Raw genomic sequence first — 26,019 nt, forward strand, 5'->3', positions numbered from 1 at the left:
TATAGCACCAGCCTGGCTGAGGTGCAGCTGCAGGCATATGATACCAGTGCTAATAGCAAAACATTAATCCAAGTTGCATTAAACAACTGGAATTCTAAGAAGGCAGAGCCAAATCATGAAGTCCTTATGCAGTCATTACTCATTGCTGCCCACAGCATGTAAGAAATTGGAGAATTTTCACACAATCATAAAAAGAAAAGGAGGACTTGTGGCACCTTAGAGACTAACCAATTTATTTGAGCATGAGCTTTCGTGAGCTACAGCTCACTTCATCAGATGTTTACCGTGGAAACTGCAGCAGACTTTATATACACACAGAAATCATGAAACAATACCTCCTCCCACCCCACTGTCCTGCTGGTAATAGCTTATCTAAAGTGATCAACAGGTGGGCCATTTCCAGCACAAATCCAGGTTTTCTCACCCTCCACCCCCCCACACAAATTCACTCTCCTGCTGGTGCTAGCCCATCCAAAGTGACAACTCTTTACATAATCAAGTCGGGCTATTTCCGACACAATCATACCGAGTCAGATCCCCAGCTGGTGTAAATTTGGCAAGTTTTATTGAAGTCAATGAAGCTATGCCGATTTACGCGAGCTAAAAATCTGACCCACAATCTCTAGTTTACTAATTTACTGGAGCTTTTAGTTTATAGTAAATATAAGCGGGGGAATAGTCCCGCTATTGTGGGGAACCTTACTGGCTTCTGCACTATCCCGGTGAAGTGGGCTAGCAAAAGGATCTGAGTCCTCGCTCCCACTTCCTTTACCCAGTGGCCTCCCTGCCCTTGAGGACTCCTCTTCTACTCTCCTGTCTGGCAGAGTCCGCGTAACCCCAACAAGGCTGGGCCCAGGATTCCTGGGGTGCTCAACCCCCAACCCTGCTGTGGTCACCTAGGACAGGGGCTAGGGTGTCCCCACTCCGGGGTACTCTCTCTGCACTGGGCACTTCTCTGACCCAATGACCGTTACATACAATTTAAAGCAAATGCAAGTTATTTAATCAACAATTAATTTTAAAAAGAATAAGGAAAAATGGGAAAGGTTAAAGGAAACACATCACCCTGCTCTGTGGCAGGGAACATCACAAACAGTGTCTCTGGAACGTCAGGGCAGTTCACAGCCTGTTCCTTGTAAGTCCCAGGCCTTCTTCTCAGGTCCTGGCTGTGCTGCAGGGATGCTGTGGGTTGGACGCTTGCTCTGGTGGTGGCCACACGCTCTCAGGCTCTAAGTGGTAGGACCCTTCTTCCCAGTGTCGCCCTCGCCCTGTTGGGGTTATGATCCAAGCCTGGCCTGCAGAGCCCCTTGGCTGAGGCGTCTCCCTGTGCTGGGCCCACTGCCCAGGGTCCCCCTCGCTCTCCCCAGCTGCTCACTGCACCCAGTTCCAGACTGCTCCAGCCCCAGCTCCACCACTCTGTCTCAGCACTGCTGCTGCTCTGCCTCCAGCTCCCTGGGCTGCTTCTTTGGCCCCTCTGGCTCTGATTGCTCCAGCTCTGCTCCCAGGACAGGTCTGCTCTGCAGGATGCTTCTGTGACTCTGCTTCCTGGGCTACTTTTCTGGCCCCTCTGGCTCTGGTTGCTGCAGCTCTGCTCCCAGGGCAAGTCTGCTCTCTCTGGGCTGTGCCTCTAGCTTTGGGGCTGCAGCTCTGCTCCCCGGACAGGGTCTGCTCTCTCTGGGCTGCTTTTCTGGTCCCTCTGGATCTGGCACAGCTCTGCTCCCCAGCTTAGCTTGGGCCCCTGCTTTCTCCTTAGCTCAGCCCCACTCTGTCTAACCCAGGCAAATCCAGCTCACACGGAGGACGGGACCTCCCTGGCCTCCTGACTCTCTGATTAGCCTGCCTACCCTGTCATTCAGGCTGACCTGGAGCATTGGCCTCTCCCCATTGTTCCCGGGGGCTGTCAGTCTCAGGGACCTGTTTCCCCATCGACCCTTCCCTCTTTTTAGTACTGGGAGCTAGCAACTAAAACACCCCCACTGAATGTTAGTAAGGGGGCAACAGTCCCCTTACATAAAGCTAGTGAAAATTAAAAACTCGTGCTGTACGATAGTCATCATTGACAACAGATACCACCCAGCTACTATCCAGTTAACTGTTATTTCTTAATCTAGGTATGGGAAGGAAAGAGGTGGTATCTCATTTATCACTAGGTGGCAACTATTGGCAAATGTTGACTTTCGAATGACAACTATTAAAGCTGTCTTAAATTGTGTTTCTAATATCAGCATTTGAAAAAAAACATGTAAATAATTAAAAATACAAATATCTTCTACTAATAATCTACATCCATGACAGATTATTGAGGTGATACAAGCAGCGCTACTGGCAGAAGTACAAAGGAGTATGAAAACCTTGAAAAAGACATCAATCAGCAATCAACCAGTGACCATGGTAGACAATGGAAATGGTGAGGTGCAGACACTGGCAAAAAATGAGCAGACAGAGCAGATGGCAAAATGCATTAAAAACATTCCCTTACCGAGTAAGTGCAAAATTTATTGGCATATTCTTTCATCACAACTTTTTCTCGTACTTAAAACATGTTAAGAATATGAGTTCATAATATATTATTTTGCTACAAGACAAGCCAAGTGCCCTGTTTCTGACCTACCAGCCTATCAATTTTCTCATACAATTGTCAGGTATTCAAAGGACATCCACATTCTATTATTATTATTATTATATTTAAGTAATGAACATTAAAGAAGAAAGGGTGAGGACTGTTTTGTTAAAATGGTTTTAATAGTTAATATGATTGAAAACAAACAAAGCAAGTATGTTTGGAGATGAAATCAGTGTATTACAAATTTGAAATGAAGAGATTTTAAAATTTATCTTTTTTCATTGAAAATAGGCTTATACTATACTAAAAAATTAATTGCTTAAACTTTATAACTTTGTAATGTGATATGGAATCTTTTCTTTTTTTAGCACTAGAGCCTGTACAATAAGCAATCAAATGAATTTTACAGTTGGATCATATCATTTTACAACAAACTTAATCGTCTTAACTTTATAATGGTGCTAATGTTTATGGTAGGAAAAGATTGAATCTGAATTTATGTTATGAAGTGATATCCATTTTTTAGCCCATTAGCTGAGTCTTAAAATTAAATGACCTAAATTTTAGATCTAATCTTATTAGTGAGACTTCTCTGAGGAAGCTAATTTATAATCTCATTGAGTGTGTGTTTCTGTCATGAAAATTTGTTACCAATCTACTTGTTCCAGGACACTAAAAATGATCAGTGATGCATGTTTCAGGCCACAAAGAAAAATTACATCTTCCATAACTTGGACTGTTGTATTAATACAAAAATGCTAAAGCTTTGAATAATTTTCACTTATGAAGTTATATTTTGCTTACACTGGAAATCTTTTTGATCATTTTATCCTGAAGAGGTTGGGGACAGAATAATTTATGAAAGTCCCAGCCCCAAAGTTCAGGTCCGGATTTGGATCCAAACTTCCTTAGAATCTGGGGTTTAGACTTGGTCCGTTACAGAGAGGCTATCTGGGAATTTTAGACCTGCATTGAGACATCTGCAAATTCAAGAATGTTCAGAAGTTGGACTTTAGATCAAGTCCTTGTCTATTTTAGCAGGTGGAAATACACTTCTATTATATAAATTGTAACAGAAAAGTTCATTACAAAATTTAGTTGTCTTTTTCACTAATTAAGGTGGAGTCATAATGATAATTCTTAGGGCCTAAAGCCCAGATTTTAAAGGTGTATATAGATGTTTCTTTGCTCAGCATCTGAGTGCTTACGTCTCATTTTCAAAAGGGATTTAGGCATTTAGATATCTAAATCCCACAATCAATGACATTTAGGCTCCTAAGTGCCTAAATCACTTTTGAAAATGAGATTTTTGAAAATGAACCACCTTAATACCTCTAAAAATCTGGACCTAAGTCACACCAAGACGTAACTTAAATGGACAAATCGTGTCAAGAACAAATTGTGTCAAACCAACCTCATAGCTTTCTTTGACAGGGTAACCAGTCTTGTGGCTAGGGGGGAAATGGTAGTTGTGGTACATCTTGACGTAGTAAGGCTTTTGATACTGTCTTGCATGACCCTCTCATAAACAAACTAGGAAAATACAACCTAGATGGAGCTACTATAAGGTGGGTGCATAACTGGCTGGAAAATCGTTCCCAGAGAGTGGTTATCAGTGGTTCACAGGCATGCTGAAAGGGCATAACGAGTGGGGTCCCACAGGGGTCAGTTCTGGGTCCGGTTCTGTTCAATATCTTCATCAGGGATTTAGATAATGGGGATCATAGTGGACCACAAGCTAAATATGAGTCAACAGTGTAACGCTGTTGCAAAAAAAGCAAACATCATTCTGGGATGTATTAGCATGAGTATTGTAAGCAAGACATGAGAAGTAATTCTTCTGCTCTACTCTGTGCTGATTAGGCCTCAACTGGAGTATTGTGTCCAGTTCTGGGCTCCACATTTCAGGAAGAATGTGGACAAATTGGAGAAAGTCCAGAGAAGAACAACAAAAACAATTAAAAGTCTAGAAAACATGACCTATGAAGGAAGACTGAAAAAATTGGGTTTATTTAGTCTGGAGAAGAGAAGACTGAGACAGGACATGATAACAGTTTTCAAGTGAATAAAAGGTTGTTACAAGGAGGAGGGAGAAAAATTGTTCTTCTTAACCTCTGAGGATAGGACTAGAAACAATGAGCTTAACTTGCAGCAAGGGCGGTTTAGGTTGGACTTTAGGAAAAACTTCCTAACTGTCAGAGTGGTTCAGCACTGGAATAAATTGCCTAGGCAGGTGATGGAATCTCCATCATTGGGTATTTTTAGAGCAGGTTGGACAAACACCTGCCAGGAATGGTCTAGATATTACTTAGTCCTTTCTTGAGTGCAGTGGACTAGACTAGATGACCTCTCGAGGTCCCTTCCAGTTTTATGATTCTATGGAGTTACTCTGAATTTACGCTGGTATAACTGAGTAGAATTTGGCCCATGGCATGTTTGGTTGGTTATGACTATATTTTGTTTTTAACCATGTTACATGCAGGTTAGTCAACAAAACTCAGTTGAGGAACTAATTAACTAAAATTTTGGAAGGACATAAACAATTACATATGTTAATGAGCATAGTATTTATATTTACTGTATATTGGATGGGATATAGTCTTTTTTCACAAGTATAGACTGTGTGCAGGTATTATGCTGAATAAAAGGATATGGTATGAAATAATATCAATTTTGCAGCCATTTTAAAGTATTGTGGAGTAACTGTGAACACACAAAGGAAGGGGGAGAGCTGTTTGAAGTTATACATTATAACAGTATACAACATATCAACCTACTGTTCGTTCTCTTTTTCCATTTAGACTTGTGCTAATTGTATTATATTGGCATAATATGCATGTAGCACAAATATATTTCCAATAGTCAGCAAGGCAGCCAGGCTGTGTATACATTATAAAACTAACTGGTTTTCTGTATGATACACTCTCCTGCCAAAGGTTTTTCTTCAAATATTATTTCAACAGATCTTTTAGAACATATGGGCTAGCCAGTGATGTTGCTAGAAGTTTATTAAACTGATCTAAGAGTAAGTCTACATGCTGTATAAATTCCATTTTTAACCATCCATTTGATAAAGCACTTCTTCTCACTTCTCATTTTATGGATTGTAGTGTAGTTTTCAGGTTGTATGACATCAAGGTAAGTGCTAAATATTGTCTCGGGTCTTTAACCCATAATTCAAGGTTAAGAAAATGCACTGTGAAGCAAGTATATGAGTCTTAGCTGCCACAATCATTGTATTGTGTTTTTGGTTTATTGTGATTAACAACAAAGGTCCAAATCCTGAAATATTTAACCTGTTTTTACTCAGCAGACGCTCACTAAAGTCAGTTGAGCCTTTTTTTTAAAGGCTAATATATGAGTTTAGGATTTGAACAGAGGTTCGTATTATCTTTTAAAATTATAGTTTATTATATAGGCTGAAAGATTTGTCTCCTGAACTTTGTGGATACAAATGATAACATTTAGACATCTAGCTATTTATTACACTTATTAATTAATTAGAAATGTCATCACTTTTGCCTGCAATTAAATGCAGGCACAGTTATTTGTTGCTTGGGCAAAGAAGGCATGTAACATATTGTTTTGAAAAATAATTCTGAAGAATTAATAAAAGAAGTGATTCCAGTAATGCACCCCAGGGAAGGAGATAGCTGGTCTTTTTCTCTGCCAGAACCCAATAGGTTTTGAGTGTGTGTGTGTGTGTATGTGTTGTTGTTGCCTTATCAAAAGGACTCTCCATCCCTAAATGGCCATGAGAAAAGAACATGAAAACAGGGATAACACTTTCTTATGTTATTCAGTTGGGGCCTGATCCAAAACCTGTTGAAATTAGCTGGAATCTTTCCACTGATTTTGATGGGCTTTGGCTCAGTCCTTTAGTAAAGCAGGGGTCTTCTCATAAGTTTTCTTACATGTCTCAGACTTCTGTAACCAAAGATGTATTTTTAGTTTTAAGCCTTCTAGCCTCTTTCCTAAATGAAGTGAAAGAATCCTAGAGTCATTTCTCAAGCAGATCTCCACTGTGGTACTGTATTGCTCTGCCAGGTCAGTCAAGGGTAATAGCTCTAAAAAGTTGTCAGATAGTTTAGCGTTTCTCCTGTGAGGCCATGGGTAAGTCTTGTAGCCTTTGTGACTCCATTCCCCATCTGTAAAATGGGATAATAGTAATTCTCTACCTCACAGGAGTATTATGATGGTAGATACATTAAAGATTGTGGGGTATTCAGTATTGTGGGGTATTCAGCAATGGGGGGGACTGATATAAACAGATAGATATGTCATGTTGTTCTAAAAAATGTTAATAATTGATGAAGTGATGCAAATATTGAAGAAGTGCAGTGTGATGTTAAATGGTAGTATGGGCTTTATTCCTAAAAATTTAACATTATTATTGACTGACTTCATTTTACTCTATGTCTCTGTGGCAGAGAAGGCTATAATTTAATAGTTAGTGAATGCTTTAAATATGCAAAAATGCATATAAATCACACTATAAAGGTTAGCTTGCAATAATTTCTGCTTTTGTAGTCTGAAATTCCTGATTTAAGAAAGTGTTAATGGTTCAAGCTTTCAAATGTATTTAAAAGCTGTTTGCTATAACATTGTTTGCATGTGGTTTGAATCTCTTCCCGCCTCCCTCCCCCCTGGCCTTAGATAGAAAAATTGGTCCTTGGTGAAATGAAGAGTTTGCGGGTAAACATATCATTATGAAATTAATAGTGGTTTTGAATTTTAAAGTTGCTTAAACTGCTGTTTAATAAAAATTAAACAGATACACAAACCTTGTAAATAATCATCTTTATTACATAAATAATCTTCAAAGACTTTCATCTACACAATATACTAATATAGCAATATGTTTTCTTAAAACAGAGAATCATATTCAGACAGTAATGGTATATCAATGAAAAGCACCACATAAAAGCTTCTATTCAACAGAAAAGTTCAGTGGCCTTCTGCAGCAGAAGGTCTGAGAACAGACTTCTACTGCCTGCTGTGTTTTTCAGAAGGAAACCTGTCCGGTTGTGGAAACCATTTATGATATACTTTATGCACTCCTCCCTGGGAAAGCCATTCTCTGACAAGGTCTTTATCTGTAGCAGATGAATCCCCGCTACCCCCTGTGAAGTCTTGCTGCCTGATTAAGAAGGTGCGGATAGTGTGTGGGGTGGAGGGGTGGCTGTGGAATTCTTTATTGAAGATCCTTCTGGTTGTCAGCCAGGTATCTGTTCACATTTGGCCAAATACCCCTCTGTGGCTTTTTGTTGTTTTTTTAATACCCAGGTTCAAATTCTGCTCTGACTTAAGCCCTATTTGTGCCCATTAACTTCACTGGGATTGCATGGGTTTTAAATCAGAACTTGGCCTTGTTCTGTTGATTTGCTGAGGGTATCATCTGCATATTGTTATTTGTATTAATGTAATGTGTATGGATGGGTAAAGTATTCTTGCAGAACGCTAAACTCTGATGATATTTGAACATTCTTCTCTCAGGAATCAAGCTATCCTTAGATGCAGCATCTGCACCACACTCCCCCACGTTTAGATAACCCCCCACACACACACATTTGCCCTTGAGGCTGATTGTTCCAAGTCTGGGTCCTGGTCTGTGCTCATTCCATAAGCAATATACTTTTCCTGAATCCTTTTCTCTGTGTTGGCTGAGTTCCAGACTCAGCAAAAAGATGTACATTGACCAAAATCTGGGCTGTCGTGAGCGTACTGGTGTGCAGCTATTGCATGATAGAGCATTTGAAATAGACAAAGAAAGAGACAGCTATCAGTGCCACTCTCTCTGCAACTTGTGCTATTTTCCAGTCATTTGCCTGCTGACCATTTGTACAAGCAATGATAAAGTCAATGAGGAGGGAGAAAAATTAGACGATGACTTGCGCTAAGGAGAGAATGAGACGAGATTCAAGAGGAGAGATAGTGGGCAGGACAGACACTGAAAGACCCAAGAAATAGTGGGAAGAAGAGGGAATTGTACATGAAACATGGCAATGTAGACATGTGCAAAACATCACTTGTCTGCTAATGTTAAACTTAATCAGCAAATTGGTCATTGCCAAAATCTCAAAGATAGGATTTTGAACCATTTTCTGATATGAAGAAAGTAGGAGCAATAGGATGGGATAAGTAAGTGGGAGAGGAAAGGAGGAAGTCTTACAGACTGCAGAACTTTGGATTGAAATACAGTAGAAAAGATAAACCAGTAAAAGCAAAGGTACTAAGAGTCCATGTCCCCCCAAAACATAGGCTTTTGAGGATCATCAGTATGAGATGCTTACTCTTTAGAACATATTTAAATCGCACAAAAGAATAAAAAGAAAACAAATGGCTGGTAGAGACTAAAATGGGACTGACGAGTGCTTTTCAGTTCTGATAAAGTTTCTAAAGGAACAGCAAGCAACGAGAGAAGGGTTTGTGTTTTGTTCTTGTTTTTCCTATTTGTGAAACTGACAAGAAGACAAATTTCACTTTTTGCCTTTTTATATGTAAATATTTCTGCAAGGCCCAAGCTATGTCCTATAGAAACAGCTTTAAAGATTTCATTGCCTTAGAGCAACTATTAGTCCTCATTGCTCCTTTCTCAAAGTAGTTCCATTTTTCAAGAGAATTGAGATTGATTATCTTCATGTTGGCATATGAAGATCTACAGTATATTGTCATCCCATCTCCCAGGTGTGTGCATTGAGAAAGGCAGATGAGAATGTGGAGGCAACAGCTTTATGAGCAGCAGCATGAATGAATAGCACTGAGGCAGTGCTAAAGCCCATTCTTCATTAACCCAAGTGTCTCCCCAGCCTTACTCAATGGGGTGGGTGCTGCTTTGTGTCAAAATGCTGTTTACAGAATGCACAGAGCAAAAAGTCTGGTTCTTGTCAAAGCAAAAGACTCCTCATTATATAATGCTGAAATATGAATTGGTGCAACACTGCCAAGAGCAGGTGTGTGTTGTAAAATAAATAAATAAATGATGATAATATGAATAATTCTTTGCATTTCTAGAGCTCCTTTTACCCACTGCATGCATCCGATGAAGTGAGCTGTAGCTCTCGAAAGCTTATGCTCAAATAAGTTTGTTAGTCTCTAAGGTGCCACAAGTACTCCTTTTCTTTTTGCGGATACAGACTGACATGGCTGCTACTCTGAAGCCTGTCATTATGCAAGGCACTGAATTTAGCCGTATGGAGTGGAAATCTGTCAACTTCATGAAAAAAACTCGTACAGATACAGACAGACATCATCTTCCTTTCCAAATGCAAACAGATGGACATCATACCAAAAGGACTGAAGGTAAAATATCCATTACAATCTACATACCACACAGACTATGCTGACAGCTTGTGCCACACACTCTCAAAAAAACTGTGGAACCACCTGATCAACATCCTCTACAGCAAACAGGGAAAGATTAAAAATGAGCTCTCAAAACTGGATACTCTCATAAAAAAACAACCTTCCACACAAACTTCCTCGTGGCTGGACTTTACAAAAACTAGACAAGCCATTTACAACACACGCTTTGCTTCTCTACAAAAGAAAAAGGACACTAAACTATCTAAACTACTACATGCCACAAGGGGCCACAACAGTGGTTCCCTTAACCCACCCAGCAATATTGTTAATCTATCCAACTATACTCTTAGCCCAGCAGAAGAATCTGTCCTATCTCGGGGCCTCTCCTTCTGCCCCCCCCCACCCCCACGAACATGATACAGTTCTGTGGTGACCTAGAATCCTATTTTCGACATCTCCGACTCAAGAAATATTTCCAACACACCTCTGAACAACATACTAACCCACAGAGACCTTCCTACCAACAGTACAAAAAGAAGGATTCTGGGTGGACTGCTCCTGAAGGTCGAAACAACAGACTGGACTTCTACATAGAGTGTTTCTGCCGACGTGCACGGGCTGAAATTGTGGAAAAGCAGCATCACTTGCTCCATAACCTCAGCCATGCAGAACACAATGCCATCCACAGCCTCAGAAACAACTCTGACATCATAATCAAAAAGGCTGACAAAGGAGGTACTGTCGTCATCATGAATAGGTCGGAATATGAACAAGAGGCTGCTAGACAGCTCTCCAACACCACTTTCTACAAGCCATTACCCTCTGATCCCACTGAGGGTTACCAAAAGAAACTACACCATCTGCTCAAGAAACTCCCTGAAAAAGCACAAGAACAAATCCACACATACATACCCCTGGAACCCCGACCTGGGATATTCTGTCGGCTACCCAAGATCCATAAACCTGGGAATCTTGGACGCCCCATCATCTCAGGCATTGGCACCCTGACAGCAGGATTGTCTGGCTAAGTAGACTCCCTCCTCAGGCCCTACGCTACCAGCACTCCCAGCTATCTTCGAGACACCACTGACTTCCTGAGGAAACTGCACTCCATCGGTGATCTTCCTGAAAACACCACCCTGGCCACTATGGATGTAGAAGCCCTCTACACCAACATTCCACACAAAGGTGGACTACAAGCCGTCAGGAACAGTATCCCCGATAATGTCACGGCAAACCTGGTGGCTGAACTTTGTGACTTTGTCCTCACCCATAACTATTTCACATTTGGGGACAATGTATACCTTCAAATCAGCGGCACTGCTATGGGTTCCCGCATGGCCCTACAGTATGCCAACATTTGTATGGCTGACTTAGAACAACGCTTCCTCAGCTCTCGTCCCTTAATGCCCCTACTCTACTTGCGCTACATTGATGACATCTTCATCATCTGGACTCATGGAAAAGAAGCCCTTGAGGAATTCCACCATGATTTCAACAATTTCCATCCCACCATCAACCTCAGCCTGGACCAGTCCAAACAAGAGATCCACTTCCTGAACACTACAGTGCTAATAATCGATGGTCACATAAATACCACCCTATACTGGAAACCTACTGACCGCTATTCCTACCTGCATGCCTCCAGCTTTCATCCAGACCACACCACACGATCCATTGTCTACAGCCAAGCTCTACGATACAACCGCATTTGCTCCAATCCCGCAGACAGAGACAAACACCTACAAGATCTCTATCAAGTGTTCTTACAACTACAATACCCACCTGCTGATGTGAAGAAATAGATTGACAGAGCCAGAAAAGTACCCAGAAGTTACCTACTACAGGATAGGCCCAACAAAGAAAATAACAGAACGCTACTAGCCATCACCTTCAGCCCCCAACTAAAACCTCTCCAATGCATCATCAAGGATCTACAACCTATCTTGAAGGACGACCCATCACTCTCACAGATCTTGGGAGACAGGCCAGTCCTTGCTTACAGACTGCCCCCCAACCTGAAGCAAATACTCACCAGCAACCACACACCACACAACAAAAACACTAACCCAGGGAACCTATCCTTGCAACAAAGCCCGTTGCCAACTGTGTTCACATATCTATTCAGGGACACCATCATAGGGCCTAATCACATCAGCCACACTATCAGAGGCTCGTTCACCCGCACATCTACCAATGTGATAATGGCATCATGTGCCAGCAATGCCCCTCTGCCATGTACATTGGCCAAACTGGACAGTGTCTACGTAAAAGAATAAATGGACACGAATCAGATGTCAAGAATTATAACATTCAAAAAGTCGTAGAACACTTCAATCTCTTTGGGCACTCGATTACAGACCTAAAAGTGGCAATTCTTCAACAGTAAAACTTCAAAAACAGACTCCAACGTGAGACTGCTGAATTGGAATTAATTTGCAAACTGGATACAATTAACTTAGGCTTGAATAGAGACTGGGAGTGGATGTGTCATTACACAAAATAAAACTATTTCCCCATGTTTATTCCCCCCCCCCCCCACTGTTCCTCACACGTTCTTGTCAACTGCTGGAAATGGCCCACCTTGATTATCACTATAAAAGGTTCCCTTCCCCCCCCCCCCGCCCCGCTCTCCTGCTGGTAATAGCTCACCTTACCTGATCACTCTTGTTCCAGTGTGTATGGCAACACCTATTGTTTCATGTTCTCTGTGTATATAAAATCTCCCCACTGTATTTTCCACTGCATGCGTCCGATGAAGTGAGCTGTAGCTCACGAAAGCTTATGCTCAAATAAATTTGTTAATCTCTAAGGTGCCACAAGTATTCCTTTTCTTTTCACCCAAGGGTATCACAAAATTTACCAAATGAAATGATGCGTTAAGCCTCCCAACATCCCTGTGAACAGGAGATTAACAGTGTGTAGTGCACAGGACCCCCTAACCACAATGTCAAAACGGTCCCCTTGTCATTCCCTGACCCTAACCACTCTTGAAATGTCCATCCAAACCAATGCAACTCCTGAGCCAGCTGTTATCATCTCTGGCATTCCAGATGGACTGGCTTCTGGGTCCCTCCTCTCCTCTTTCTCCATTCTTTATCTTGCATCTGGGCTCTCGCTCATCCCCAGCAAACAGTTCCTCTTTTCCCAGTCCCATGTCCCTGTAATCTCACCTTCCTTCCTCCTGCTTCCAGTCCTCCATTTTGCCTCTTATTCCTAGCTTTCTCCAGAGGCCATCTCCACTCCCAGTCCATACAGTATGTTCCTGTCTTCCACGCTTTTCTCTATTCCAGACGTTGTTGCTTGTTCTCATGCTGGGGAAGGGCCCTAAAGTCCTGAATATTTACGCTGCTTTGCTCTTCAAAACTGTCTGGTTCAGTCACCTCAAAGCCTTTTGGTTCTCTCAGAGAGCAGATGTCACTTCCACTGGTTACTCAGCAGGTGAATGGTGATAGTGAGTAGCTGCAGAGGCTCTGAGCAATGGAGACTTTGGGAGAGGAAGGAGGTACAATGATAAATGTCTGTAGCAATGGACTTGTGGACCAGACCTTAGGGTCTTGGGGCACAGTCCCTGTATTCCTGTAATTGCTGGGGCTCTGATTCTCCCTGGCCCTTGGGGAAGGCGGGTAAAGAGGAGCAGGGAAGGCATGCTCTCTCCTTGTGCCCTTTTCCCCTCTCCCATGCCAGGATGGGAACTGACTGATCAGAACAATGAGATAAGACAAGGAGCAAGACTTCAGATGGGGAAATGAGAACAACACTAGGTGGGGGCAAGATTATTCAGGGCCTTGGAAATGAAGTTGGTGAGATTGAATTTATTGGGAGACATCAAGTCAATGATCAGAATCAAAATTAGGAAAATAGGGTTAGAGTGGTGGGAGAGGAACATGACACTAAATATAGGATGAACAGGAGAGATGAGAATAGAAGGGTACCATATTCAAGATGAAAGACAAAGGCATGGAATAGGACTTCAGTACTTAGGACAGTGAGAAAACAGTGAATTTTGGTTCTACTTCAAAAGTAAGTATGGGGAAGGAGATGATAGGAGAGCCAGGGATTACACTGAGGTTGAGAAACCTTGGGATAGGAAGGATAGTAAAGTTACCAGGATGGTAAAGTTGTCAATGCTAATAGAGGAGAAATGCAGAGAAGAGGAATTAGGGGAAAAGATAAATTCCATTTTAGAGAAATTGAGCCTAGATAATGGTAAGATGTCCAAGAAGAAAAGCAGCTGGAAATGTGAGGCTGCGCAAAGAGTGGAGAAATCAGAGGTAGGAAGCATGTTTAAAGATTATGCACATAGAAATTGTTTTAGAATCCATCAGGGAAAATAAAGTCAAAGTGAAAAAGTATAGAAGAAGATGATGTTTTTTCCGGGTGTATTCAGAATTTTGGCCCTGATCGTGCTTCCATGGAAATCAAGAGCAAACTCTCATTTATTTCTACAGCTGGTTAGAAAAAATTAGCAGTTTTCAGTTGGAAAATGTAGTTCTGTCAAAATTGTAATGTTTCATAAAATTATGTTAATTTTCCCAGAATTTTGTTTTGGAGTAAAAAACAAGGGAATAAATTACAACAGTGTTGAAACATCCCATTTCAATATTTTTAGAATGAAGCTTTTTGATTTTTCTAAAATGGCCTTTAAAAAATTACATCACATAAAGAGTCAAATTGAAACTAAACACTTTGATTTGGTCAGTCAGAAATGTTTCAACTGCACTGAAATTAATTTTTTTTTAAATTTTCATTTGTATAGAATTTCAGATTTTTTTTTTTTTGGTTTGTTCTGAATTGGAAAGAAATAGTCTGCAAAATGGAATTTCTACTCCCCACCCAACTCTGTTGATTTAATTACAAGCAGCAATGCACTCTGCAGAAACAGAATGACATGCACACAGTTAAAGACCATGTTTTGAAAATGTGGCCCCTTATACATGTTCATGTATAATAGAATAATTTCAAAATACTGTAGGCATTTTTTTTTTACTTCTCAGAGTCAAGCCATTGTTTTTTGTTTTGTTCTAAATCTTGACATTGACAATTATTATCTGATGGACAACATCACAAAGAGCTATTAGAAATGATTGCATAATCCACATCAACATATCACCACTGTTAAGGAGAATGGTATTCATTCATGTTTTATTTTATATCCCTGCAACAGCAAACCAATGAGTTAAGCATTCTGTTTGATGAATGGAGTTTGAATATAAGCCACTGACAGCAATTTGCTTTGTCCTGTACTGAATATGCATTAAAATGAGTATATTTTATAGTAGTTTCATATTACAAATATTTCCAGTAAAAGAATACAAATCAATTTTATTTTTTAGTATCTAACCTGTGGCTTAACTCTGCCACTATATCATCTCATATATATTCAATTAAAATTGTACTTTGATCCAATATTCTTTAATATTAGTGGTCAGCTATTAAAGGAAGCAAGCTTGAAGACCCAATTGTTAAACTATAGCTTATTTCATTCCTTGCTCCATATATTTTACCAGAGAAGTCCTTAATGTAACAGAAATCAGATTTGGTGTGTATTTGTAACAGAAATCAGATTGTACAGGCGCCACCTCAGACTTCTCCAAAACATTAGAAGAGATAGGATTCCACCAGGACATACTTCAAGAAAACAGTAAGGCAGCCATACATTTTAAATACAGCTGAATAGTATTTGTTGTTGCAGAAGGCTTTTATCTGCAGCAGCTTAATAACCTTGGCAGATTTTGGGAGCTGTTTTTACATCATTCTATGAAAAAATATACATAGTGTTTGTGTATATGTATCTCTAGCTGTCTGCATCAATAATTAAAGTGTAACAAAGTAATGAGCAAATTATAAAGTATTAATTATTATGTTATGTTCTGTCAGGTCAACTTTATCATTCATCAGTCATAATTGCACTCATTTTATTTATTAAAAGATGTATGGTTCCTGATGGTGTGTGTATGTACAATTCAGTTTTATAACAAATAGGGTTCCATTTTTATTTTAAATTATAAAACATTTTTATTATCCCCAGTTGTGTATTGCCCCAGATGAATAAGAGATTGATAAATGAGATAAAGATGATTATTTCTGGAAGTCCCACCAAACCTCAGTGTCACAGGAAATGGTGATGTACCGAAAAGGATGTTAATACCTAAATCTTTACCCTTCCGTGGTCTGACCTAACCTCTTCCACCCTCTGATCCCAGCTTTATCTAGGGAAGGAAACCAATAGAATTTGATGTATGGCCCAGATACCTGAAACCAATGACTAATAAGTAGTGCCACCACTAGAAATTGTAAAGAAACATAGCTAAGATTGTGAAAAATCTAACTCGTAAACAGAAAGAGATGCTTAAAGCTATACATACAAAGAGACACATAAAAGAAGTGGATATATGCAAATCTAAGAACCAAAAAAAACCCCAACAACTCCCAAATATTGCAGTTGGAGGGGAGCCTTACCCATATCCCTCTGCTTTCCTCAAAGCTCACCTTACCTACGGAGGGAGACAAAAAAAAAAAATCTATGGCCCAGACCCCTAAACCAGGGCCTGATAAGTAGTACGACCCCTAGAAATTATAAAGAACTAAAGCCAAAATGCAAGGGAGAGAGATGTTTTTAAATATATGCAGTGAGATGTGTTACAGGAAAAATGATCTAATGTGAACTAAAGAGCCCCAGTACATTTTAATTAGAGAGGGTCCTGACCCAAGCCTCTGGCCTCCCCTAGTCCATCCTCGCTTAGGGCAGGAAACCAGTATGATTTAGTACGTGGCCGAGAACCCCTAAGCCAGAAGCTTGAGAAGTAGAGCCACCCCTAGAATGATTAAATACAGCTAAAAGCATGGGAATTACTAAAATGTAAAAAGAAAGACAGCTGTTTTAAAATATGTATAAAGAGACCTGTTAAAGGAACTAGATGTTTGTAAATCTAAGTGTTAACTAAACACAATAACATGTTTTCCCACTTGCATAATTATAGAGGACCCTGATCCTAGCACCCTATTATCCCAGTATCACCTTGCGATAAGCACCAATAGGATTTATTATATGTCCCCAGTTGCCTAAGCCAGTGCCTTAAATGGTATCGCCACCCCTAGGAATAAAAAAGAACTTCACCAAAACCCAGGAAAAGTATAAGAAAAGCTAAAACATAGAAAGAGAGCAAGACAGGTGTTCTAAAATGTGTGCAAAGAGAGTGGTTAAATGAGGGGGAAATAGTCTGTAAATCTAAGCGTTGACTAAAAACACAGCAACTTGTTTTCCCTTATGCCTAATTGGAGAGAAAATTGTAAAATAGCTAGGTATTTATAATGATACCTAATAATTGTAATATCAGTTGTATAGTTTCCTTACACATTTGTTCTTAAAAAGCAAATATTAAGCTTTTTATTTAAAGGTAAAAGAATTGTTGATATTCTTGCATTAGTATTAAGAGGGAGCAAACACAATTAGTAAGGGAATACAGTGGAACTGTAGTTTTGAAGCCTACTGGAGCTTGTATTTTTGTATAAGTTCTGTCAGTAATTTTTAAAAATTGGTTCATCTTATTTGGCCCATCTTTCCTCAATTGTTAATCTAATATAGGCAAATAAGTCCCTCCATTTCTCTTAATTCTTTTATGTTGGTTCTGTGTTTTTGCAACTAAAGTGATACTAAATCTAATTCTAATCAAGTAATTCTAATCAAGAGATGGGGGGCTGCAGGGGATGACAGGTGGCACCAGGCTGGGAAGGGGCATCTCATTAGTTCATACCACCATTTCTATGGCAGGTGGTGCGCTGTGCAGCAATGCTTCCACCCAGGTGCTGGTGCCCAGTCCCATCCTCCACCCTAGTGGCTGGTGTCCTTGTGCTCTCCTGCCCTCCAATCCAGGTGTTGTCCTCCACCCTGGTAGCTGGTGCACATGCTCTTTGTGCCCCTCACCCAGGTTCGGTGTCTCTACCAGGACTCATGATGGCTGGATGATAGGTCCAGGCTGGGCTGGGGAGTCCTATCTGGTTACCGTCCTGCTCTCTTGTGCCATGGACTAGTGGCCACTCCAGTCCCTCCTCCACAGGGGTGGAACATAGCTGGGTCCTGCTCTGCTCTTGCCTCCATGAGATGTGTGGGCAGAAAACATTGGGGGGGGGTGGGGAGAAACATAGATCTGCTCTCCCCAGTATGTCCATTGTGGGGGCACTAGCCCCCGCTGGTTTCACCGTCTCTGTTCAGGGAAGGTGTCATGAGGTTGCAGCTCTCCACTGTAACACAGATACCTGAAAATAGCTTTCGTAAGACAAAGAGAATAAGTGATAATGACTGAAGTACTGGTAGAAAGGCTGCACAGATATTGTGGGAGACCTCTCCTTCCCTTCCCCACACTTTATACAAAGCTTTGATAAGATTAATGTCTTCTAGTAGCTGTCTTTGTGGAAAAGTTAAGGCATATGCCCTTTTTACTTAATAGAAAGGCTTTTCCAGTTTACAATCCACAACATTGTTTTAGAAAACAGTATATATACAGGAAAATGCACACCCAGAGCCAATGTGAAAACAAGGTAATCAACACAGAACATTAAACCGACACACACAGAGAAACACAGAAGGCCACTTTCAGACACCCATTGGTACTGCTTACACACATTCACAGGACTTCAGAGAACCCAAACTAAATGTCAGGATAGCCCACCACACATGGTTGAAAAATCTGCTTAGATTATTGTGCATGCATAAAGTACATGCACAGATATGACACAAAGTAAACAAGGACACCAGGCCTCTATTCAATCATCTGAACCATCCAGTTAATTAAAACAGACCCAGGCACATTGTTATGGGACTGTAGAATTGAGAAAACCATTAGACAGCATGGACCAGGGAAGTGTTTCGCCCTACCTACTTTGGTTTTTTTGTTCCAACAACTTAATCTAGAGCATGGGGGTGTTAGAACACAAGGCAAAGCCTGATGACTAGGGGCCTGTAACATACTGGATCCCAAACACATTACTGCTGCTAGCAAGAGGGCAATACTATGAAAACCCCAAAACCTATAGCACCATGATCCTTTAATCTGAAACTGATTAACGTACAAAAATGTTAGTAATTTCATTACTGGTGAATCTCTCATGCTCTCCCTTGAATAACAAGCCAACAATATAAAGCACCACGTCACATAGTCCCAGGAACACCCCCGACTATATACCTGCACCCCATATACAAACACACGTGGTCCTTGCCAGAGGAGCAGATAGAATTGTTTTGATAATATATATATAATCATGTATATATTTATATATAAAACTAAATGTGCAAATGTCTTAATCTTACCTCTTCCCTTTTTGACACCTGGCTCCACCCCAGCATGACTAAACTGGAAGGTCTTCCTTATGTAAGGAGGGAAACCATGGACTTTTTAAGTGCTGTGCCTGGTTAAGACAGTGTTGCACAGTCATTGTGTTGCTTGATAAGGCATGTGGATTAAAGATGGAAAAAGCCTAAAAAGCCGTTGAATCTGCCCTTGCTCCCCCCCACCCCCCGCACCGCACATAGTCAATCAGCTCATGAAGAGACGTTACACAGGCAAGATTGCTGGGGGCTGAGGAAACACCCTGCGGACAACCAGGGCTTGAGACCCCAGAACCTGTCATGAGAGCCACAAAATTGATGATGAAAATGATCACAAGGGCAGTGCAGAGGAGGAGCATGATGACAAACCTTGGACCCAGCATTGTCTGAGAAACCAGACAGGAGAACCCTACAGTTCAAATGTCAGAGTGTACGGAGACAAGTCACAGGTAACTTGTACATAAGAATGTTTTAATGGGTTGAAGTTAAAGGTGTGGGTGCTGGGGATAAGAATTGATCATGGATCAATTGACTAAGGAGTTTAGCTCACAATCAAAAGGATGGTGGATCAAGACCATCCAGAGGGCAAAAAATTTAAGCCATGAGATAGAGGTCTCTTGATGCAAAAATAAAGGTTTTAAAGCATGTTATAAAAACTAAAATGATTTTTTATTTTAAATCTCTCAACAGCTGAGCAGTGGTTCTTCAGAGGCTTTGGAGAGTCTGGACACTGACAGCCTTAAAGGCACAAATGGATTAGAGCTGCCCTGCTTTTGCCAGATCTGAAACCAGATGCTCACCAGGATGCTAAGAGAGAGAGGGAGCTAATTCTACAGACATGTACTATCTAGCTTTGAGGAAGGAATTGGTATGAACCAGTGCCGGTCCATAACCTTAGAACTGTTGTCTGCAATTGTACAAGCTGCTGTGCACAGAAGCATTAAGCATTGTCTGAGAGAGATGTTTGAGGATTCTTAAGATTGTGTCATGGATGCCCCCAGGCAGTGCAGTCATGATGGTGTGAACTGGTCTTCAGAGGACTGGACTTTATTTATCAACCTTAAAATCAAAGAAATGTCTGCTAATTTGTGCATGGGAAGTGATTTTAATATTGTCATTGCACTGGGGTATGCTCTGCAGTGCCTCTCTTTCAGCCAGGAAAATTTAAGTCAAGGGGTGGAGTCGGTGAATCAAGTGGCAAATGCGGGGGCCCCAAACTGTTGCATAAAATAACCAGAAGTTGGATATACTTAATGCAGAATGTTGACCGTATTCTTCATACATGAAATTACAAAAGACCATTTAAACAAAAAAAGATCTGTTTGCAGAAAAACAAAAGTTAGAGAGTCGGGAGAGGACACAACTGCTGATATAAAAATTAATAGTTGTGAATAAAATGGCAATTGAAAAATGGCTCTGTGAAGTGTGTGATTTATGGAACACTCCATTGAGAGAACTACTTGGCCCCTGGTCATGCAATCCTATCAAAGCATAGCCCTGACACCTACAGCATCCTTTGCACGGCCTGGTACACCCCTGTCAACACACCATTTAAACAAACATTACACATCAGGATACAAGCAGATATAGGAAAGCCCTGGCTGTAAAGTGAATGGAGTGCTTACCTGCCCTAGACGCTTGTTGGATGGCTTAATTACCCATGTTTGTAGTACACTTAGTCCTGTGTAAGGATGGTACTTATCTTCTCAGTTTTATCAAAATCTTCCTTGAGACTTTAATCATTAGTGCAATATAACTTTAAAATAGCCTTCTAGGAAGGACATTTTAATTGTGATAACTCAACCATACCATAAAATCATTAATTCTTTACATCAAATGAGTGCTACATTTATTGGATTTAATAGCAGTATATTCATTAACTTATATGTGTATGCATTTGTGTGTGTGTATATAGATGGTTATATATTTTTATCTAACTGGTAATGTGTAGTGTTTGTTTTAAGGGGTGTGCTGCTAGTACATCTTACCTTTAGCTGCATTTTGTTAACATTTCTAGAGTGGGCACTATTTATTAGTCACTGGTTTAGTTTATTTGGGTCAGATAGCAAATACTATTTGTTTCCCTCTCTAGATAAGATGGACCATGCAGTTAGGGGTGGAGGTGGATGAGGTTAAGTCAGATCCTGAAGGATGAGGGCTTAAGTCGTATCATTTCAGGTATGTCATCAGTTCCTGTGCATTGCCATTTCTGTGACATTGAGGTAAGGCTGGATTTTGGATATCATTATCCTTATCCAACAATCTCAATTTACATAAACTACAGGCAATATACTACTATCCCATTGCAATAGTCTCAAGATGGAAATCTGGTTGCATGGTATTCCATAAACATATCAATACTTATGAACTTAAAATTCCTTTATCATGCACTATTAAAATATTAATTCATAATGCCATACAAGGCACACTACAGTTCCATTTGTGCCATGAGGAAAAATAAACTCTCATCACATTGCAGCCAATTACTAATTTATTTATCAGTATTTATAACTTTATGTGTCTAAGCACCTTATAGATATCAGTTAAGCCTTACAACATAAATAAGGAAATATTATTATCCAAGTTTTGCATTTAGGGAAGGTGCAGGACAAAGAGTCATGCAGGTCATACAGGAAGTCTTTAATAAAAAGTACAAAATACAACCTAGCTCTTCTGACCCCCTTTGCTTTAACCCTAAGGGTATTTTCGTGTCTTTTTCTCCTTCTGCCTTTATCCTATCCATCTTGCTCCACCTTTCCCTTTGTTTTCTCCCCAGCTTTGTCCATACATGTAATTCTTAATTACATCGTAGAACTTCAATGGGACAAGTGCTTGCCCATTGATTTAGCGTGTCTTCACCAGACCCGCTAAATCAACACTCGCTGCATCGATTGCAGCAGTGCCGATCTACCGGTAAGTGTAGACATGCCCTCAGTGTCTGGATACTTCAACGTCTTCCATTTAGATCTTCCTCAGAAACTCTTCTCTTCACTGCTCACAGACTAATGGGCCTTTATGCTTGTCAGAGTTTCACCCTATCATTATTAGTCTTTCATCGCGGCCTGTTCTACTCACAAAAAACCTAGGATCACTAAGAACCTGTGGAAGTAGATTTATTTCCAGTCATTCCCCACACTAAATCAAGAATTTGTTATTGCTTCTCTGTTTCTATTTGAATTTCTCCCTCTACAACATTTCTGATACAGTTTCCTCTGTTTGTTACCTCATCCATGGTCAGTATAAACTTTCCTCAGATGCTTCACCTTCACCTCTCATATACCATTTTGACTGTGTTATTTTTTTTGCCTTTTCAGTGTGATGTGAAACAAGTAATTTACATATTATTCATTGGGTCTTTAAAATATTTATTTTATGGTGTAATTTATGTACAGTTGTTTTAGTTGAGTGCAGATCACACTACATGACTCGTCTACAAATGTACTTCTGTCATGAAACTGCAGCATGTCCATAGATCCTTCTAACTCAGACAAGAGAAGAAAATAAAATTCAACTACCTACAGCCCGAAATTAAACAGACACTTAAGTACTATAATTACTTGGCAATAAGGCAAGTGACATGTTTTTACACAGCACAGTCTGTCAGAAGGGACTTGAAATTTCTGCTTGAAAATGAAAGATGTGTTACAGACATTTGTAAGGTTTCAGAGTAACAGCCGTGTTAGTCTGTATTTGCAAAAAGAAAAGGAGTGCTTGTGGCACCTTAGAGACTAATCAAATAAATTGGTTAGTCTCTAAGGTGCCACAAGTACTCCTTTTCTTTTTGAGACATTTGTAATTCTCCCATGTTTAAAATTTTTTCTTTGAATTTAAGAAAAAGTAGATTTTAAAAAATCATATTTAGTTATTTAGATTTTACTTTAAAAATGGACTCCCATACAAATGTGAGTACCCTGATGGTAACCCTCCAGCAGCACAGAAAAAAAAAATTTAACTCCATCAGCCATCAATAATCAGTCAACCATTTACCTCAGCCAGCAAACATGGAAAATCTCAAAAAAAAAAAAAAAAAGCCTTTCATACATCCCCCCCCCCCACCCCCAACAGAATCGGGAAGATACCTTCATTATTCCCAAAAATCACTGTCAAACAAACATTGAGCTATCATTTGAAGGCGATACAGACCATCAGCACATAGAAATGGCCCAGGCCCATGAAACTGATATGTTTCAGGAGACTAAAGTAGGTGTTCAGCTTTGCACACACTTCTGCCTCTCCTTGCATTTTTTAAAAGGTTCAGTACAAGAGTATGTCCATATGGACCTGATCTCTGTTATGTGAGCAGAGATCTATTTTGCCTTTCCCAGTGGAGAAGTGCAGTTGAAGAGACTTGTTCACCTTGTTCAAAGTAGGCTTTGAACATTAAAGAATAGAACAAGATTAATTATGCATAGTAACCAAAATGTGCTGAAATATACAGCACCTTTTCTGACTTCATTCAGGAGGCACATAAAGCACATAGAAACTTGTGTAGGACTGTTTTAAAGAATGTGTCAACAAATATTTACGTCACACAAGCACATGTGATAGGATTATTCACTGGTATTGTAGAAAGGAGCTAAACTAACATATATTCTTTATAGAGTTTAATTTTAAACCATTTTAAGCGTTAACCACCTAGCCATTATTTTGTTATAAATAATAATGCAACAGTCACTTCTTACATATTGACTATATACCAAATAAATGATTCACTAATACCATGCTGACTATAAATACAAATCATGGCAGGAGCCAAGGCAGTTGGAGGGGGTTTAATGAGGCTTCTTGTGCTAGGAAGTGGTGCAACGCAGAATATGAAGCAGCAAAGGGGAGCAGAAGGGCTTGACTTTGTTCGCTATGAAATGCCACTTTGGGCCAAAGTCTGAGGAACCATATGGCAATAGCCATAGCCATGTCAACTCTAGTTGTAACAGGTTTATTTGCTCAATTAATCAAAGATTCATCCCATCCCTAATTGTAACAAAGCAACACAATATAATGATCTAAGAATTGCAGCTTAGTGTGCTTTCATGGGCAAAACCTTCCCTCTGCCAGAATACCATGGCTACAAAATGTGAAGGGCATCAGTGGGAAAATGTAGACAGCTTTTGAAAGTTTTGCATTCTGGAACAGAGTAACATAGGTCCTCTTTTGATGAGAGGATTTAAATTGTTGATACTCCCAGGCCATTCTACAAAGTGTTACTATTTCAAAGTTAGTTTTAATACCTTGCACAACATTTTACTAAACATGGTAGACTGCTTCCTCCCAACATCCACTGGCTAAACAATCAGGGCTCATCATTAATAAAAATCAGAAAGGACTCTCCCAGATATGAGGACACTTGCTTCTGTAAAACCTACTTAATGTAGGGAGGCCTAGGACTCCTTTCAGTAATCTGTCCTGTACAGGTTAAAAGTGGGCAACTTGCAAATTTCAGCCCCTTATACTAATCACCATTTCTATTTATTAGTCATTACTGGTCAACAGACTGCTTGTTTCTGTAAAAAATACAAATAATAAGATAGTCCCTTCTCCAAGGATTTAACAAATGTAAGCACCAAAATATCATCCCACTGAAGCTAATGCGAGTTTGTCATAATTTTCAGTGGCCGGAACCAGGATTTGGATCTAATGAAGAAGCTTAAAATCTTTGTATGAATAGTTTACCTCAGTTGTAGTTTAAAATGCACTGTGCATGTGCCACAAGATTTTCAAAGTCTCATAAACCAGTTTTCACTGGAAGATTCAAATCTATTAATCCATTTCCAACTCAAATTCCATCTTCCAGTGTTCATAAAAGATTGCATGAATATTTTTGTACTCTGAAAACTATTTGAAAAAATTGCCAAACGTTTTAAGACATTAAAAAAAATCATTTTGTCGCAGAGGCCTGATATGGAAAATTTCAGCCAAAAGGTTAATGTTTCAGAAACTTGTGAGTGATTTAAATAAGAGTGTTTTAATGGAAACTGTTGGCAGTCTTAACAGTAGAGGGTCATGTCTAACATTCAGTTATAAACACAATCTAATCTCGTAGCTAATCTTAAAAATTGGCCCACTGCACATTTTAGACAAAGCTGAATAGAATTCTCAGCAAAATATAAGAACAAATCTCAAAATACCAGTAAAGAAACTTACAAACAGAATATAAATAAATGATCTGGTATGCAGTGCAGCATATTTATAAATCTTACATTTACTCATAAGGTATTTTTTTCAAATAGTTAAAAATGAGTTAAGTGCCTTACTCCACACAGGCTTTTCGTATGTATAGTTAATGTACTACAGCTTCCAAGCAGTTTGCACTAATAATTAGGCTGCACTTGCAGAAGAATGCCATGTCATGTTTGTAATCTGCAAAACAACAAACTTTACTTATATAGACATGTATATGAAAACTTGACCCACAAGATATGAAACATCTCTTTTGACATAATACGAAAGATTGACACATATGAACAATAAAGATTAAATGTACCCTTGATAGTTTGCTATTAGGAATCCAAGAACATCAGGTGATAACAGTCAGCATTTCTATTCGACTGTCTGCTACTGATTTTCTTTTTTATAGTCTGAGATCTCTCAAGGGTTGATCCCATTGTTCTGCTTTTTCCTAAGATGTTCAAAGTCACAAAGATTCTGTGTCTCAGTAGCGGTGTTGTTTTTTCCCTTTGCACTCTCCTGCATATGCGTTTGTTTTTAAATAAGGGTTGACTTTTGCTCTGAGTAATGCGGAATTAAAGGCCCGATCCAACACCTGTTGAAGGCAGTGGGAAGACTCTTATTGACATCCGTGGACTTTGGATCAGTCCTAAATATT

The 26,019-nt window shown here is 39.8% G+C and overlaps 1 protein-coding gene across 7 annotated transcripts in view; it reads left to right on the forward strand.

The window, feature by feature from the left end:
- Positions 1–26,019, forward strand: part of WDR72 (WD repeat domain 72) — a 218,629-nt gene that overhangs the window by 107,386 nt on the left and 85,224 nt on the right. For 4 of the 7 annotated variants that reach the window (XM_073303832.2, XM_073303831.2, XM_073303833.2 and 1 more), the window contains one exon: positions 2,296–2,482. In XM_073303832.2, the coding sequence (XP_073159933.1) occupies positions 2,296–2,482 (187 nt within the window). Of the gene's footprint in view, positions 1–2,295; positions 2,483–19,211; positions 19,857–19,886; positions 20,589–26,019 lie in introns of those variants that run through there. The other 3 variants (XR_012153995.2, XM_073303834.2, XM_073303837.2) reach the window with 3 other exon arrangements.

Source organism: Lepidochelys kempii, chromosome 10 (genome assembly GCF_965140285.1).
Source record: "Lepidochelys kempii isolate rLepKem1 chromosome 10, rLepKem1.hap1, whole genome shotgun sequence".
In the NCBI taxonomy this organism is placed as follows: domain Eukaryota; kingdom Metazoa; phylum Chordata; order Testudines; family Cheloniidae; genus Lepidochelys; species Lepidochelys kempii.